Source organism: Amaranthus tricolor, chromosome 17 (genome assembly GCF_026212465.1).
Source record: "Amaranthus tricolor cultivar Red isolate AtriRed21 chromosome 17, ASM2621246v1, whole genome shotgun sequence".
NCBI lineage: Eukaryota > Viridiplantae > Streptophyta > Magnoliopsida > Caryophyllales > Amaranthaceae > Amaranthus > Amaranthus tricolor.
In genome coordinates this window covers 12,225,737-12,242,578 of record NC_080063.1, presented here as the reverse complement: position 1 = coordinate 12,242,578, position 16,842 = coordinate 12,225,737, and the positions used below count along the sequence as shown (strand labels likewise).

The window sequence follows — 16,842 nt, the reverse complement described above, 5'->3', positions numbered from 1 at the left end:
GTATTATTCTAGATAATTTTTCTTATCAAAAATGAATTATTTTAGCCGAGATTTTTTTACCTACTTGCTACATTAAATCAAATGATATTTCGTTGATTGTCGTCCATATGTAAGTTTTTCTATATCGTATATAGAAAGAAAAAAAAAAAAAAAAAAAAAAAAAAAAAAAAATATATATATATATATATATATATATATATATATATATATATATATATATATATATATATATATATAACTTTATATACTTGAATAGTTACAGCCACTGCTACCAATAATTTATTATAGGAGAGAACCTTCTTCGGATTGTTGTTGTAAGTGGATGTTTTTCCCAATTGAATAGATAACCCAAGCCCATTTCTTAAATTTTATCATGATATTAGAGCTCAAATTAATGTTAAGATTTTATAGTTGTATATTTTATCAAACCACTACTTACGGGGTCTTTAGTTAAATTTTCATTTGCAATATGTTAAATTAGGCTGGACTTATTGTGAATGCCAGCATAGGACGCAAGTGCACACACTTCATAAGCCAAGGAGATATATACCATCCCAAAACCATATGGCTATGGGAAGAAGGTCTCTAATAGCTTATAAAGCGTGCACACCATTTTCAATTTATCGATGTGGGATAACTCATCCCAACACCCCCTCACATGTGAACCCCCGTCAAGTTCGCATGTGGGAGTAATCAATTAGGGTAGGAACGCGATTCTTTTCGAACCTGCCATTTTTAAATTGTTGATCGAACCATCGGCTCGGATATCATGTTAAATTAGGATGGACTTATTGTGAATGCCAGCATATTAACGGGGGGACTCAAGGGCACACACTTCATAAGCCAAGGAGATATATACCATCCCAAAACCATATGACTATGGGAAGAAGGTCTCTAATAATTTATAAAGCGAGCACACCATTTTCAATTTATTGATGTGGGATAACTCATCCCAACACAATATGTTTGTGACCCTTCTGATATGCTAAATTTCTACGAACGCTCGGAGTATTGAAATGCTTTTGTTGCTTTGAAATGCTCTTGTTGCTCACAATGTATTGTTCTACATCGATCATAAAGAAGAGCATATATATATGTATATATCAATTAAAAACTTAAAAAGGAATTCCTACTTCTATTAATTGATTTTAGTATTTAACTTATTGGGCTTATAATAAATAATTTATTTCTTGTTCGTATTTTGAGTTGTTTAAGACACATTTTTTTTAATTCAATACTTCACATGCATGGCATAAATATATATAATACACAATGAATTCAATTATTGCCTGTGTAAGGAATCTAATCCAATCCAAAGACAAGAGTCAAAGCATCATTGGCCATATTCATGCATTACAAAAACTCCACCAACACATATATACCTTGGACAATCTTTTTTAAACTTATATATCTCCATACATCACCAAACAACTCATATACACTAACACTTTCTCATGATGATCAAACTCAATTATTTCAGAGTAGATAACATATTTTAGGACTTTAATCATATATCAGCTTAAGCTGTTAATTAATGTCTAAAATATATATTATATACTCTAACACACTTGACCAAGAAAACATATGTCATGTAAAACCATAAATGGGTTGATCCAAAACACAAACTCATCTATGCACAAAACATGAAATGAACCATGGTCAAAGTACCGAATAAATGAGCCAAAAAAATTTTTGCTCAAATAACTTTTTATAACGTACAATTGATGACAACAACGAACTAAGGGGTGTTTGGTATGGGAATATAAAATAAAATGGAAAGGAAAATGATAAAGAGAAGTAAGGGTAAGGGTATGGGTTGTAGTTATATGTTGTTTGGTATGAAAATATAAGGAAAACACTTAATTGATCATAGAAAGAAAATTTGTTACTTGACATAAATGGATAGTTACAAAGTAAGGGTATCCATTACCCTCAAGAAAGGGATTGGGTTAACCTAATATCATACCAAACAAATATGTGGAGTAATGGTAATTAAATCCCTTACTTAATATTAAAAAGTTCATACCAAACACCCCTAAGATTCTTATTACTTTTGAAATGATGGAATTAATGCACAAATATACCGATCACACAAAGCTCATCTCTTCTCCACACCCGACCACATACATACCCCAGTGTTAATAACACTTAATTACGATGATAATAACTATACTTGAACATGGCATGGTTATCTTTAGTTGTGGGATCTAGTAGATTGAGACTGATTATAACTTATTTACTACCAAAAAGTTAAGCCAATAATCTATTTTGTCTTTTTGACTCCTATATTGTAGGGTGGATCTCAAAAGATATGAAAGATCTCCTTCAAATTACTGTGCATGCAACTCATTAAATATGTCTATCTATAGAATTCGATATGTATCTATAAGATTGAGTATGAAATTTTATTTACTTACTTTAATTGAGTATTTTTAGTCTTACGCTCTTATATATGACTCTCTCAACTGTAAATTCGTTGTATTACACCAAAAAAATCATTAGTTTTTTCATAATTGTTTGTCACGTTGTGTAACAATAAATTAAAGCTATTATAAGTACCATAAGGATAGTGTATAAAATGCTCTAAGGATAGATATCTAGAAGTTTTCGTTGCACATTTTGATTTTTTTTCTTTTTTATTTGAACCATTATAATATTTTAGTAATCAACCCACAGACATTATAAAAGTTACTTCTTGACTTGCAAATTCTGAATCGATGAGCATACTTGGTAAGTAAAAACCATTCTTAAAATATTTTCTTAGAGGTGATGATCTCTAATCAACAAGAAGTCTTTACATGACTTTTTACCTGCGTATATATACATACATTAAAAACTATTGATTTTATAATTTAAGAACTCATGATAATAAGTGATTAAAAAATAATATAAGCATAAAAAATATAATAATAATGATGATTGACGCTAGTTCTTTTTTAATTTTGGATCACATATTAAATGGAATATTTTTATCATGACGTATTGACATTTGTGTCACTCTTTAAGTCTCAAATTAGTTGTATATTATTACATGATTTAAGACCCCATCTACCATGCAGAGTCTGAGAAGATGCCGAATCATCGGTGTAACGAATGGTTTTTTTAATGGATTAGTCAAATACATAGTTAGCCGTCCTAGGCCAATCAAACCTTTAGAAAAATATATAAACTGGTATTAAATTTATATTCAATATAATTATTGGATGTATGAGCTATTACATGAAGCATTACGTAGTATCGAACAATGAAGTGTTTTGCAAATGGTCTTTGATTTGTTTAGCTAGTTGAACGTGTTGGTTGCAGGGCCAATTCTGATCATATACGTTATACAAGATAGACATTTGTTTATGACTCAGAGTTAAAAAGAGTTTTAGAGTCTGAAAATTCTTGTTAATTAAGTAGACACTTAAAAATTTACAATTTATGATAAGTTCTTTTATCAATTAAGAAGTATTGACACGTTTACATTTATAATGATATTATAATATATTGGGTCCGTCTATGTTATTTTTCCAAACACCCATTAAAGTTAATTCAGAATCGACCCTCCATAGAGAATACTCATTTCTTTGAATTTGTCAAGGGTCCATAAAATGTCAAGAATGACATTGGTCTTGTAAGTTAGCTGAATAAGCCAACTATTTAAGAAAATATTTGATAAAATTAATTATTGACAGTTGAATATTTGTTAGAAAAAATAGGCTAATAATTAAGGTAAAAATGCCAATCAAAGCAAAATTTTCATTTTGCTTAAAAACCAACTTTTTCAACTGGCTTAAAGTCATTTATGAAATATTTTTTTTTTTGCTTTTTAACCAATTAACTAGCCAAAAACCTATTAATAAAGCCAACATCAAAGCCATCTATCATATACCTTGTCTAATTAATCATTTAAATATGAAAATTTAGACAGCCCTAGCTAATCAATTCTAAATAATTATACAATCATAACTTAAAACTACTAATTTATTTATTACCTAATCTATCCGGATTATTGTCGACTATAATGACCATTTAGAGGATTAAAAGAAGGGACGTGAAATGAAAGAATAGGGTGTTAGGACAACATTGTCACAACTCGCATACAAGAATGATTTGCTTGTCATTTTCTTGCATATAAGCAAGATTTGGTTCTTTTAAAACTAATTATATATTCTCGTTGTCTCTTTGAATTTACTAATAAAAGTGATATTTCTTCTCTTAATATATTACTTTCATTAGCAAACTCAAAGGAATAAAGGAATATATAAATGTTACCTTGTATTTCATGATGTATAAATGGACTTTGTTATGCTAAGCATCAAATCACATGAGCATAAAAATAGTGTGGTGAATCTACATAGAGAGAAAATAGGGTTTGAGAGCTCTAATTTGTCTTGCTTGTAAGAGTGTTAATCGACAAAAAAAGACCTTAATAAGCTAGTTTTGTATATTGAATCATTATAAAGGCAACTTGTGACCACATTGTTTAAAAACCACACTAGTCATTGACAACTTTTGACTTCTAAAAGCTAGGTTTTGGTATCTCCGAAAAAAGGGTAGGTTTTGGTTCTAAAAAATGATATTACTTAGTAGTTTAAGTCATACTCATCTTGTCATATAATTATCATTATCATCAATCTTGTATTTTGCATAAATCACTTTCTTGTTATATATATAATTTTACTATATTTTTTAGTCCATTTTCTAAGTTAATATATTTTACTATTCTTTTATCGCTTATATTTTTTCTTTAATTCTTATTTAAACATTTAACTTACTTTTTTATCGCATACATCCATTTCTCTCATGTTTTCATAATTACACCTTTTTAACCTCTTTTTCTCGTGTTTTTGGTTTACACGAAATTTGTATATATAGCAAAAGTTATAGGACGAAGAGACTAGTTTGTTTTTGCTTTGCAAGATCAAGTGTGTCATTAATAACCTTATTTGAGTCCACAATATCTAAATTTTAATAAATCAAGATATTTACAATGTATTTGGATAGCATTTTGAAAGGAAAGGAGGGAAGGAATGATGAGGCGAAGAGAAGCAAGGGGAGGGAGGAAGAATATTTAGTTTTTCTTTCAAGTCTCTTAAAAAATGAAAGGATTTGTTTAATATAAAATATAAGAGGCTTCATCCCTCCAATTTCCTCTCATTTATTTTCCTTCTCTTTCATTTTGGTATTCAAATATGAAAAACATCATCTATTTATTTCCTTTTCAATTTTTCCCTCATTATCTTCCATCCAATTAACATATCATTAAAGATAGAAAAAACATCAAAAAGTAATCTTAAGTACTTCAATCAATTATACATGGTATGATAAATAGATAACATTGGTTTATCTCAAGTAAATTTCATAGAGTGATCAATTTAATTAATACAAAAATGGAATAATCAAAGAAAATTATTGAGGCCAAATTAAAATTTGCAATAATAAAAACTAACTTAAGGGGGCAACTCATCTAATAAAGAAGGTCTACAATTTAAATAAATCAAGTATGTAACTTAATTAGCTTAGTGATGGGACGATGTGCACTGCTTTATTTACGTCTTACTTTATAGATCGTGTGGTTGACTCTTACTATAACGTACATTGTTTTAAGTTTTTAAAGGTAACACATATAAATTGGACCCCATAAATAAAGAGACCTGAGCAATTATCCATTCCATCCACCTCAGCTTCAAAGTTGACCCTATATATAATCTCATCCATAATATATAATTTCATCCATAGGCCCATAAGATATGATATTTGCTTTTCATGCACCAAACAAGCTTGATTAGTTTGTAATATCAGTGCATACTGATTAAATATGATCGTGTGTGATGAGGAGAATGGGTAGACTTCGATTTTGTTCATTGTGGAGCTCCTCTCATATGACTCATCATACAAATAAATATATGCACATATGATGACCTAGGTAAATTTTAAATTTGTTAATTCTACTTTGGATAATCAAAACATTTAATTCATAAAATTTTTAATATAGGTGTGCGTGGATCGTTGTTCGTTATTGATTATGTAATACAATGAATATGTTCTTACACACTACATCACACATGGAAGTTAAGAAGTGAACACGTAAATGATGTGTCTATATCAAGCTTTGCTCATTTGAATATTAAATGATGCGTCTATATCAAGCTTTGCTCATTTGATTATTAATCATCTTTCATTGGATAAGTTGCATAGGACGAGCTTTTGAACTTTAAGCATATTTTTATAAGGGTATTAATTAGTTAATGGAGGTATGTATTTCTTAGACAAGCTAAATAGATCTGGTTGGATTAGGTTCGAGTTTGGGTCATGTAAAAACAGGTCATAAAACTCTTAACCTAAATCTAACTCATATAGTTAATTAGATTAAAAATCACAATCTTAACCTAATTTGCAACAAATCAGGTTACCCTGATTTCAATTTACTTAACCTATTAGAGTTATTGTTTTCATTTATAGGTTTTCTTTTTTTTTTTTGCATTGACTACTGTTAAATAATTAGGTCGAAAGTCTCAACTAGGTACCCAAACTCACATATTTTGGGTTAGATTCAGGTTGGATCAACTTTGTTGGGCCTAGTCTTTCTAGTTGTTGGGAAAGATCGACAAAGGTTTTTTAGCTCAGAAATTACCTATGTATAATTCTACACAAACTACACTTCTAAAATTGACTATTTTAATTCTAATTTCTAGTTCAGTTTTAAGTGTTATCTTGAGTTTACACCTTCACTTAGTGAGTACACATCAGTATGAGGGAGAGTGCGTTAACCAGTCCCAAACTCCAATTTTCCTAATGATGTTGTCTTATTGATTTTCAAGTTCCTAGACTTTGTTTTCTTAGTTTTCATGGGAACACCGAAATGTGTAAAGGGTCGTGAAGTAACCTAGAATTTGGAGTATATAACATGAATATGGGAAACAACTAGCTAGGCTTATACTTTTATTTATTTATTTTTTTAAAAATATATGTAGTGAAATCCAGAACACTAGTAAATCTTCAATAATCAATTTAAGCATTTACTTGAATTAGTTGTTGGTCCTGGTATTAAAAACTAATTTAACATAACGTCTTAATTTAAATCTCATCCAATCCTTGATAATTTTAAAACCCGTTAGGAAAACATATATTGTATCTATATTTTATAATTCAGAGAACTTTCGTGTGAGGGGGCGTAATATAGTAAGATAAGCTAATAATAACAATTTCTCTTCCAATACTTACACTTCTGTGAGTATTTAATGGATTGACAAGGATACAAGACTAAAGACCCTACCCAAGCACTTTTGGACCCTACCTTTTTAAATAGCTTGAATTTGGAAAATAATAGTACCCTCAGAAGATGGGCATACCACACGTTTACAATTTGTCTTCAACCTCAAGTTGTATAAAGTTAGAGAGTTAGATATTATCTCAGAATAGTTAAAGAGCAAAAATTAAATTTTAAGAAAAATTTTTAATTTGATTATCATATAATTCTTCTCTTATCTCAGCTTACTCTGTAATCTAATAAACAAAATTGTGTAAAGTTAGCAAAACAAATCTCGTAAAAATTGATCAAAATAGATTATAGATTATCCGTTAGAAACATAATGCGAAAATGTGGTAACGATTGCATTCATAATATCGAAACGTTGATGCGGCAACGAGAATGTTGTTGTTATGGTAACACATAAATATCAGAAGAATCATATGATGACCTTTGATACGGTCTAAAGCGCAGCTTTTACACCTTTACAACACAATAATGATTGATTTGTCTGTTTGATGCAATACGACTTTCTTTTTACACTATGGTTGGAATACCAATAACCCTTCATGAATGAGGCTTGGAAACTTGGATAATACATGTTCAATCAAACTCGATTTTACAAAATAGTAAATATGAAATTCTAGCGAAATATAATTACTCATTTTAATACTCATGACAAAATATAATAATTAGAGACAAAGGGAATAGTAATTAAGCAAGACAAAGAAAAGGAGTTGTATATATGTTGAAATATTTGTGTATGATACAAAAAGGCCCCTTATTAAAGCCACTCTTGCGAGCTATCATGAGCAATGTATTTTGGCCATGAACAAAATTAGTAATCCTATTTTCTTATGTATGTTACACCATCATTCCCAAGTTTATCATTCCTTTCCAAATATAGAAAGAGTTAAATTAAAAAAAAAAAAAAAAACATTCACAATATCATGATCACCAAAATGATCTAAAATTCATCTCTCTTAATGACAACTTGGTCCCGGTGTTTCATCCATTTCTACTTCAAACCCTTCAGCAGCAAGCCATTTCTCCTTGTACACATACCACTTAGCACAAAACACAAACGCGACAAAATTAACGAGACTTATAATCCCCAAAAGCCAATAGAAATTATAGAGCCGTCCTTCATTTAGATTATCCGCTAACCAAGGATGTGAGTGTGCAGTTAAGGAATTAACTATAGAAACAACCAATGTACTTAAGAAAAACCCTAGAGAAAGTGTACTTAAAAACAACCCTGTACTCATAGTCTTCATTCCTTTAGGACATTCCCTTAAGAAAAAGTCTAATTGTCCCGCATAAATCATAGCTTCACCCGCACCCGTTAAAATAAATTGTGGAATCAACCAAAACACACTCATTGGAAGAACGGCATGTTTGTTTTGGACTAAATTATGCGCTTCCGCCACGCGCAATCGTTTGATTTCCGTAAGAGCGGCCACCACCATGGCAATGGTGGCAAAAAATAGGCCGACGCCTACACGTCGTAGTGGGGTGAGTCCTTGTGGGTTTTTGAATAGACGGGCAGCTAAGGGTGCGACGAGACGGTCGTAGATTGGGACGGTAAGGAGGATACTTGCTATAAGAAAAGCGGTCATTGAGGCGGGTGGGATTTGGAATTTGGACCCTATGTGACGGTCCATTGTTTCGGCTTGTGACACGGAAAATGTTGTCATTTGGGCGTGGATGGTCCAAAATTCTATGGTTGTTGCCCAAATTGGGAGCATTCTTACTATCATTTTTACCTCTTCTACGTCTGTTAGTGTGGCTAAATCCCATTTGCTTACTGATTTTATGTCTTCTCCCATTTCAGATGTTTTTATGGCTGCCTTGTCTAGAAACCTATTCATTTTCACACAAAAAATATATTCATAGTTAGTATTACTCGATCGATTAGTAATTAAAAATAAAGATATTGATAAACTATACAACTAGGTGGCATCCCTGTGATCTACGACTTTAATAATTTTTCTGATATATTTATAAAAATGCATAAAGTAAAATAAAGTAATTTAAAATAAATTATTAATGTATTATGGACTCGTCTTACAATAAAACAGGGAGTTATAATTATTAATATTATTTTAAAGATTATCGTAGATTTGAATTATCTTTTTAAATGAATTAACATCCAATAATGGACATGTATGGACGTAATGAACCTTGAAAAACCATCCAAAATTAATGGGCCAACAAAAAGAAAATTGAAATACACAAATAGGAAAAAGTAGCCTAAACACATTTAAGTACCCATAAAGTTAGAATTGACTAGTGACATGCATCTTCATTGATTATTGGGTCATGAAACTGAGGTATACATTCAAGTTATTATTTTTATACACAGTTATTTCAGATTAAATGTTATTTCATATTAAATTGGGTAATATGATTGTGATTGATCTGGTTAATTTTAAACAACTTAAAGTAGATGTTTCTCTATTATGTAGATGTGTTTAAAATAGACTCGACAATCTAATATATACCCGATCTTGTAATCGAACCCGACATGATAAATACAACTTGGTGATATCATTGATATTCAAAATCAAAGGCCCAGCTTATTGAACCAATTAAATGAGAGTAGTTAGGTGAAGAAAAGTAAGCTTATTACATTGCCTAATGTAGAAAATCCATGGATAGAATTAATAAAAATAATGTTACTTATCATCATCATCAAACTCAATATATTCCGTTCATAGAAAAAAACTATGGACAGGGCGTAGGGAGAAAAAAATGACGATAATTCATATTCATAGAAGAGAGCACGGCCAAAGGAGTCCTCTGACTCGAAAATGTATATATAAAAAAATAATGTTACTTATATGAGGGACAAAGTATATATAAAATAAAAGATCCAATGAATGAAGTGCAATAATTAGGAGACAAAGTATGAAATTGTTTAGTTAGATAGATTCTTAGTGAAGAAAATGAATATTCTACTGTTAAGTTAGCAAGGCCGGTGTGTACTCTAGACTACAGCTAAGAGGTGTGTTTCTTTTGGTATTGTTGTTTATGTAACTGGGGGAGGTCTATCCTTTACTCAAAACAATAATCGAAGTTTTAAACGTGGGTTTTAGTGACACATGTTACTGTTTTTGTGCTCACTCTTCAGTCCTCACAATAATATTCCTCAAGAGTATATATAAATATACTTCCATATTGTATCTTAGGAGTATATTTTAGATTAGGTTGAAATTTGGATGTATATTATTAAATTAAATTAAATTGAATTAAATGTTTAACTAAAGAAATATCTGAGATGCCACATCGGGTTGCAGATATATGTTTAACATAAGAATTAAATAATTAAATATTACAAAATTAAAAACAAGTGAAGTTTAGTGATCGAAGTAATAAAAAATTACCTTAAAGTTTATGCTACGCGTCTTAAAACAAGTGATGAATAGACGTACATCTTAAATTACATACTTTTTCCATTAAAAACATTAGAATTTAAATTGTTTCATACAATAATTAATTGTTAGTGTATCGATTGTTTGACTATATAAACATAATATTACTTATATACCAACAAATCTGCCTCTATTTTAACTTTAATTTCAAGTTAGGTATTAAGATTGTAGTATTTAGGTTTGGAAGAAATTGATTATCAAAAGATTTATTTTTTTAACTATTTTCCTTATTATTAAAATTACCAAATATTTCAAATTTGGCCAACTATCAATCTTGGAAAATCTTGTGTTTAGATTAATGATGATGGTTAATACTAAAGTAGTGGGCGGAAATATTGAGAAGCAGCCAAAAAATACTCTTTAGACTAAGACAAGTACCGCTTTGTTGATTTTGGAAACCAAGAATCTGATCTGAATCTTTAACAAAGTATGGGAGGATTCAGGAATCTTCTTCAACTAAATGCGCCACCATTTTCAATGAATTTAATGACACATTTACTTTCAAAATTTTTTAACAATATTAAAAAAAATAAAACCTTTTGTCCCATGGAAATAGTTGAATTTATTTTTGACACGAAAACTTAGAAATTAATACTACTTTAAATAATAACTCAAAACAGTAGGATATATTTTTAGAAATAAGAAATAACGATTTAATATTCAAAAATAAAAATGATGTAAATTCGTTAAGACAAATTAAAATAGAAAATGAGGTTAAATATTATAGATCACCAGTATAAATTTTAATGTTATGTGGTCATTGCATTCATTCATCAACTTCAAAGAAAAATCAGGTGGTCACAGATAAAGATATGTTTGTATACACTCTTGGGTTTCTAAGTTTCTTTTTTGTTGCCTTTAAATTTGAGCCATGCAGTATGTTCATCAACTCACGAGAGAAGATTACCTTACTTTTGTTTTTCTTTTATGGGAAAGAAAAAAATGGAAATTATAATTCACGAGAAATAGTTTTATTGATAAGACATATACTGCCTTTTCTTTGGATTAGAGGCTTAAAATCTCTTGAAAAAGATATTCTATTTGTTTGAGATATTAATTACAATGCTTGAATGTTCTAAAACAAACTAAAATATATTCTAATCAAATTAAATGAACTTGCTTTTATTGAGTAAATGTAACAGAATTTTATGCCATGTTTAGGAATAATAATTTCATTTGAAATTTAAAATTAGATCAAATTTATTATTTGGCAAATTAAAAATTTTCAAATTTAGATTTGCATTAAATTTTACCATTATTTTTAAAGTAGTTTAAGTTGAGAATTTGAGAATGATTACCCAAACCTTATCATTTTCAAATTCTTCATTTATGATAATTTCATAATTGAAATTCATAATTTGAAATGAAATACTTGTTCCAAAACACTACATTAGTTACTTCAAAAAATATTATCAGTACTTTAGGTATTTTAAAAGTAATGTGAATTTTGTTGAAAATTAATTTGTTAGCTTTAGTAGATTTAAATTTATTCTTATTTGCTTTTTTTCATTTTTTAGAATATGTCAACAAATTAATTTCAAATTGTTTTTGTTTTCATAAACGTTTTGTATCACATATAATAAAAAAACTCGTATAATTCAAAGCTATATGGTTTAAATACATAAGAATCAAGGAGTATTTTTATTTACTTTATCAAGAGTATTTTCTTAAAGGGGTTAAACTGATATATAGATTATAATATATAGATTATAAATTAGATATTAAATAACCAACTAGTGTTCCTTAGCATAAAAAAATTGCTTACCAAATAATAAAAAAAAATCTAGCAAACACCAAAATAGACATTGAAATACAAACAAAAGGATTACCACACAAATATATTCCTAATGGCTGACGAGATGTTGGTGTTGTTGTATACTTGTAAAAACAAATTAATACGTCTAGTAATAGACATTTTTGTCACCTAATTTTCACGTAAATGGTCCAGCTTATTCTAGTCTTATTAGGACGTATGCCTAGCAACTAGCCAGCAACTAACCACTCCTCCCCAACTTACTGTATTTAAGAATTAATCTTATACTAATCACTTAATTACTACCCTTACGTAAAACTTATTCAACAATATATATTTATATAAATAAATATACATACATACTATAATTGTATTTTATTATTCATCAGTGCCTCTTGATCATTCTAAGAAGTTGTTTTATTTTTATTTCCAAAGTTTCTTAATGTTTGTGAGAAGTTTAGTTGGATAAATTATAGTAAACCAAACTTTACTTAATGGTTAATAAGAGAATAACACCTAATTTTTAGACAATTACAAAACGTATTTGTTTTATTAGATTATATTAGGCATAATTTATTAGGTTTATATATACAGCTTCAAATACAGATTATACCTGTATTAATTGTTGAAGTGTAATTACTATGACTTGATAGAACATATACATGTTGTGTGACTTTAACTATAAGATTAAACATTTAGTTGAATTTGATTTGTCAACATACTATATTTAATTTTAAATTAAAAAAAAAAAGATGATAGATAAAATTGACAAACCTGAATTGTTTGCTATGAGGAAGCTTTTGCTTCTTTTTAACACTAGTCTCAGCAATATCATCAACATTAAAAAGTTGGGAAGGATCAGCAGGGAGTTCCATCTTTCTCTTTTTCCAAGCTGCGATAAAAACTGCAGCAATTTGGCTAAGTGGGCTACCTGATAGTTTCTTGAAACGGTACCGTTTAGTTCCGATAAGGAACACAATTAGGCACACCACAATTGCACAAGCACATATACCGTAACCCCATTGCCTTCCCAAATTGTCTTCTATGTATACTAATACTGTCACGGCAGCAAGTGACCCTATGCTTACGATAAAATAAAACCAATTGAAAAACGTTGTCATCATTGCCCTTTCGTCCTTATCCTTATCGTCGAATTGATCTGATCCAAAACCGGATACACTTGATTTTAGACCGCCTGTTCCTAACGCGGTCAAGTAAAGCGCTAAGTGGAGCACTCCGAGTTGGGTTCCATTGGCTTGGACACAAGTCGTGGAATTCTCCGCGCATGGTGGTGGACGTAGATTTGGAACGATCGTAGATATGGTTAAAATTGTCACACCCTATAAAATAAAGAAAATTAATTTTTAATATTAATACATCATATATACATGTATCATTTTTAAAAATTTTCTTTAGTGTCAGTTAATATTAAGACGCTTATTTTATTCAATTCATTAAACAAAATTTCTTCCACTCAAAGGGAAATCTTCTCCACATTTGACAAGAGATTAAAAGATTATGGTGTTATTTACCAGTGCTTGAACTGTGGCAAAGATTGCAATGGTCAAGTACCTGTTAGATCAAACACAAACATACAACAAACAATTGGAAAATTTTATTATAAACCATATCAAGCATTAAATTCTTTTTTAAATAAAAAAATATTTATTTTTCTTAACAAATAAATTAGATACAAAAAGAACTACTTAAAATAGTAAATGACTTTAAAAAAATAATACTGTATTTAAAATCAAATTAATAAACATATGTAAGTAAATAACGTTAATCCCAAAATTAATTTAAAAGCTCATATTCAATTAATTTATTTTAGAGGTCAGATTTGAAACTAAACCCTATAGAATTTCAAGGAAAAAAAATTGGCAAAATATAGAAAAAATATTTTCTTTTAATTTTTTATATTATTGATGTAACTCACTATATCATAATTTTTTTTTTTATGTTCCTTATATGTTATTTCATCAAGAGTTCTAATTAATAAGTGAATTTTGACAAAAATACCATGTGAAATTCATAGTTTTAGTATTGATGAGCAAGACATTTTCATTTTCTTGTTATGTGTCTAACTCGAAAAGTGACAGCAACAAAAATTAAAAATATAAATATATATAATCTCTAATATTGCACCACCATAAGTTTGGGAATGGGGATCGTAGGTGACTATTACTAGAACAGTGGAACATGCCACAACCACAACAAGTTGTAATTTGCTAATAATTCGTATGTTTTGATCAAAACATATTCCAGCTTGGGCAATCGCGGACCAGAAAGGGAACGGATGTGGTCACAACTCATAGTCACAGGTCTCGTGCAGATATTATTTTTTTTTTCATTTCTATGTTTACATAATGTCTCATTATTTATGAATTTTTTTTGGTTTTGGATAATAATGGACTACAGTAAAATGGTTAGTTTATCATGTGCACCCACATCTTATATATGTGAAGTTGTAAATAATGTTTGTTACCAACGGTCAATCAGAAACAATCATTTTGTTTGTTTTATTATTAATAAATGAAAGTTGAGTATATCCGACCCTCCTAAATTCTACCTTAAGTAGAAGTCACTTAGTGGTATTGGAGTAATAAAATATTATTGTTGCTTGTTTTTGTGTCTATATGGAGAGACATCATTTTTGTTTCTTTGGAACATGTATTAATTATAACTATAAAAATAGAAATAAAGATTTTATTTCTTAATTGTTAGAGTTTAAAAATCACAATCTTTCTTATCTAATTGTTCACCCTTTAAATTATCAATTCATTCTTACATGAATATTTTATAAATATAATTTATACCCTATTTTGGAACATCATGACTAGTTTACTTCCATATATATACTCCTTTTATTAATGCATTAATAAACAATTGCATTTAAAATCAATTAAATTATTGAATTTGTCAACAAATTGTGTAATTAATATTATAATACGTTTTTATGTAGCTTTATTTTTGTAATTAGTTTTAAGTACTAAAAATAAAACATTGAAGTACTTCAATTAAAAGTAGTAGAGCTAGAAAATACGAACCGGCCAAGAAATGTATCCGCAACAAAACCACCAAGGAGGCAGAGCATGAAGGATGTACCAAGGAAATTGGTGACTGTATTAGCAGAAGTAGCACTGCCTAAATGCATTACTCCCGTCAAATATGTCACCAAATTAAAGGCAATCCCTAAAGTTATCAACCTTTCACATGTCTCAACACCTGATTACACAAAATAACAAATTAAAAAAAAAAAAAAAAAACCTCGAATAATTAATGTAACAAAAAATAAAATAAAATCGATCGTGAGTACAAAAATTAACTCAAATCGATCATACGATAAACTACTATAGTATATGATAATTTAACTTTTAATTGATATGATTTTTTAAAAAATATACGACACAAAGAAAATCATGGCGACCTAAAATCATGGCGGAGCTGATCCACCCGCCAGTTTTGGACCGATTAGCGAGTTGACCTTTATAATCCCAAGCATCATTGAGAGTTTTTCCATAATCGTCAGTTATAGGAAGAGCCATTTTAAAACAATACAAACTATTTTTTTTTGTTGCTCACGTTAAGTGGAATAGCAAAAGAAATGAAAGGAAAGGAAGAGGATGTGTTTATTCACGTTAAGCAGGAAATGACCCTTTATATAGCAGTTGCTGAAGGGAGAAGAAAGAAGGAAGTAATCTGTAGGCCAACCAAATTATATCCTACGTGTTGTATTGGGAATCTGGACCCACCTTACTACAGATTATAGAATATACTACTCTTTTTTCTTTTATTATCTTTTTGTTAATTTGGTTAAAAGTGAATAATTGACAATTTGGTGTTTTCCTGGTTTTGACAATTGTCATCATCGCAGATGGAGATATTTGATATTATTTAATTCTCACTAAATTAAATTTTATCAAAAAAATTATTTTTATTATACTTGCTTTAAGAAAAATTACCTTCAATAATCTAACTTTTTTATGATCTTTCTATAATAATCTCACTTATTGATTAATATTAAATTAGAATACACTCAGGTAATCCAACTTTATGGGTATTAGCCTAGAGTACACTTAGGTAATCAGATGACCTGCTATAGTAGATAATTACAAAAAAAATAAACTAAAAATTAATGTTAAATTAGAGAAATTTTTTAAAAGTTCACATAAAAACTCTCAATAATAAATAAAATCAGAAAAAAATATAACATTTTTTTCAACATTTTATTTTAATTTTTTTTTTAAAAAAAATTGCTATAGCAAGTTATGTAATTACAGAGTTTACTTTAAACAAATACCACCTAAAGTTTGGATTATTCATGGTTAATCAATAGGTGAGATTATGATAAGAAAATTATGAAAAGATTGAATTATCCTAGTCACATTTTTCCATTGTTTTAAATTAAATACTTATTAAAA

The 16,842-nt window shown here is 29.0% G+C and overlaps 1 protein-coding gene across 1 annotated transcript; it reads right to left on the bottom strand.

Annotated features, from left to right (window-relative positions):
• Positions 1-7,942: 7,942 nt before the first annotated feature.
• On the bottom strand, positions 7,943-16,062 carry LOC130804029 (protein NRT1/ PTR FAMILY 6.3-like). The gene is made up of 5 exons (XM_057668321.1): positions 15,849-16,062; positions 15,469-15,646; positions 13,954-13,993; positions 13,196-13,761; positions 7,943-9,097 (listed from the first exon to the last, which is right to left on the bottom strand). Exons 1-5 carry the CDS (start codon positions 15,964-15,966, stop codon positions 8,218-8,220), a joined length of 1,782 nt encoding a protein of 593 aa, XP_057524304.1. The 5' UTR covers positions 15,967-16,062; the 3' UTR covers positions 7,943-8,217.
• Positions 16,063-16,842: the final 780 nt, after the last annotated feature.

Bases quoted from the DNA above. Each gene is read 5' to 3' on its own strand.
- LOC130804029 (XM_057668321.1), bottom strand. From the start codon at position 15,966: ATGGCTCTTCCTATAACTGACGATTATGGAAAAACTCTCAATGATGCT. The intron at 13,994-15,468 runs GTTCGTATTTTC...TTGATCTAACAG, and splicing joins GCGGATACATTTCTTGGCCG to GTACTTGACCATTGCAATCT. The intron at 9,098-13,195 runs GTTTGTCAATTT...GAAAATGAATAG, and splicing joins CCTCATAGCAAACAATTCAG to GTTTCTAGACAAGGCAGCCA.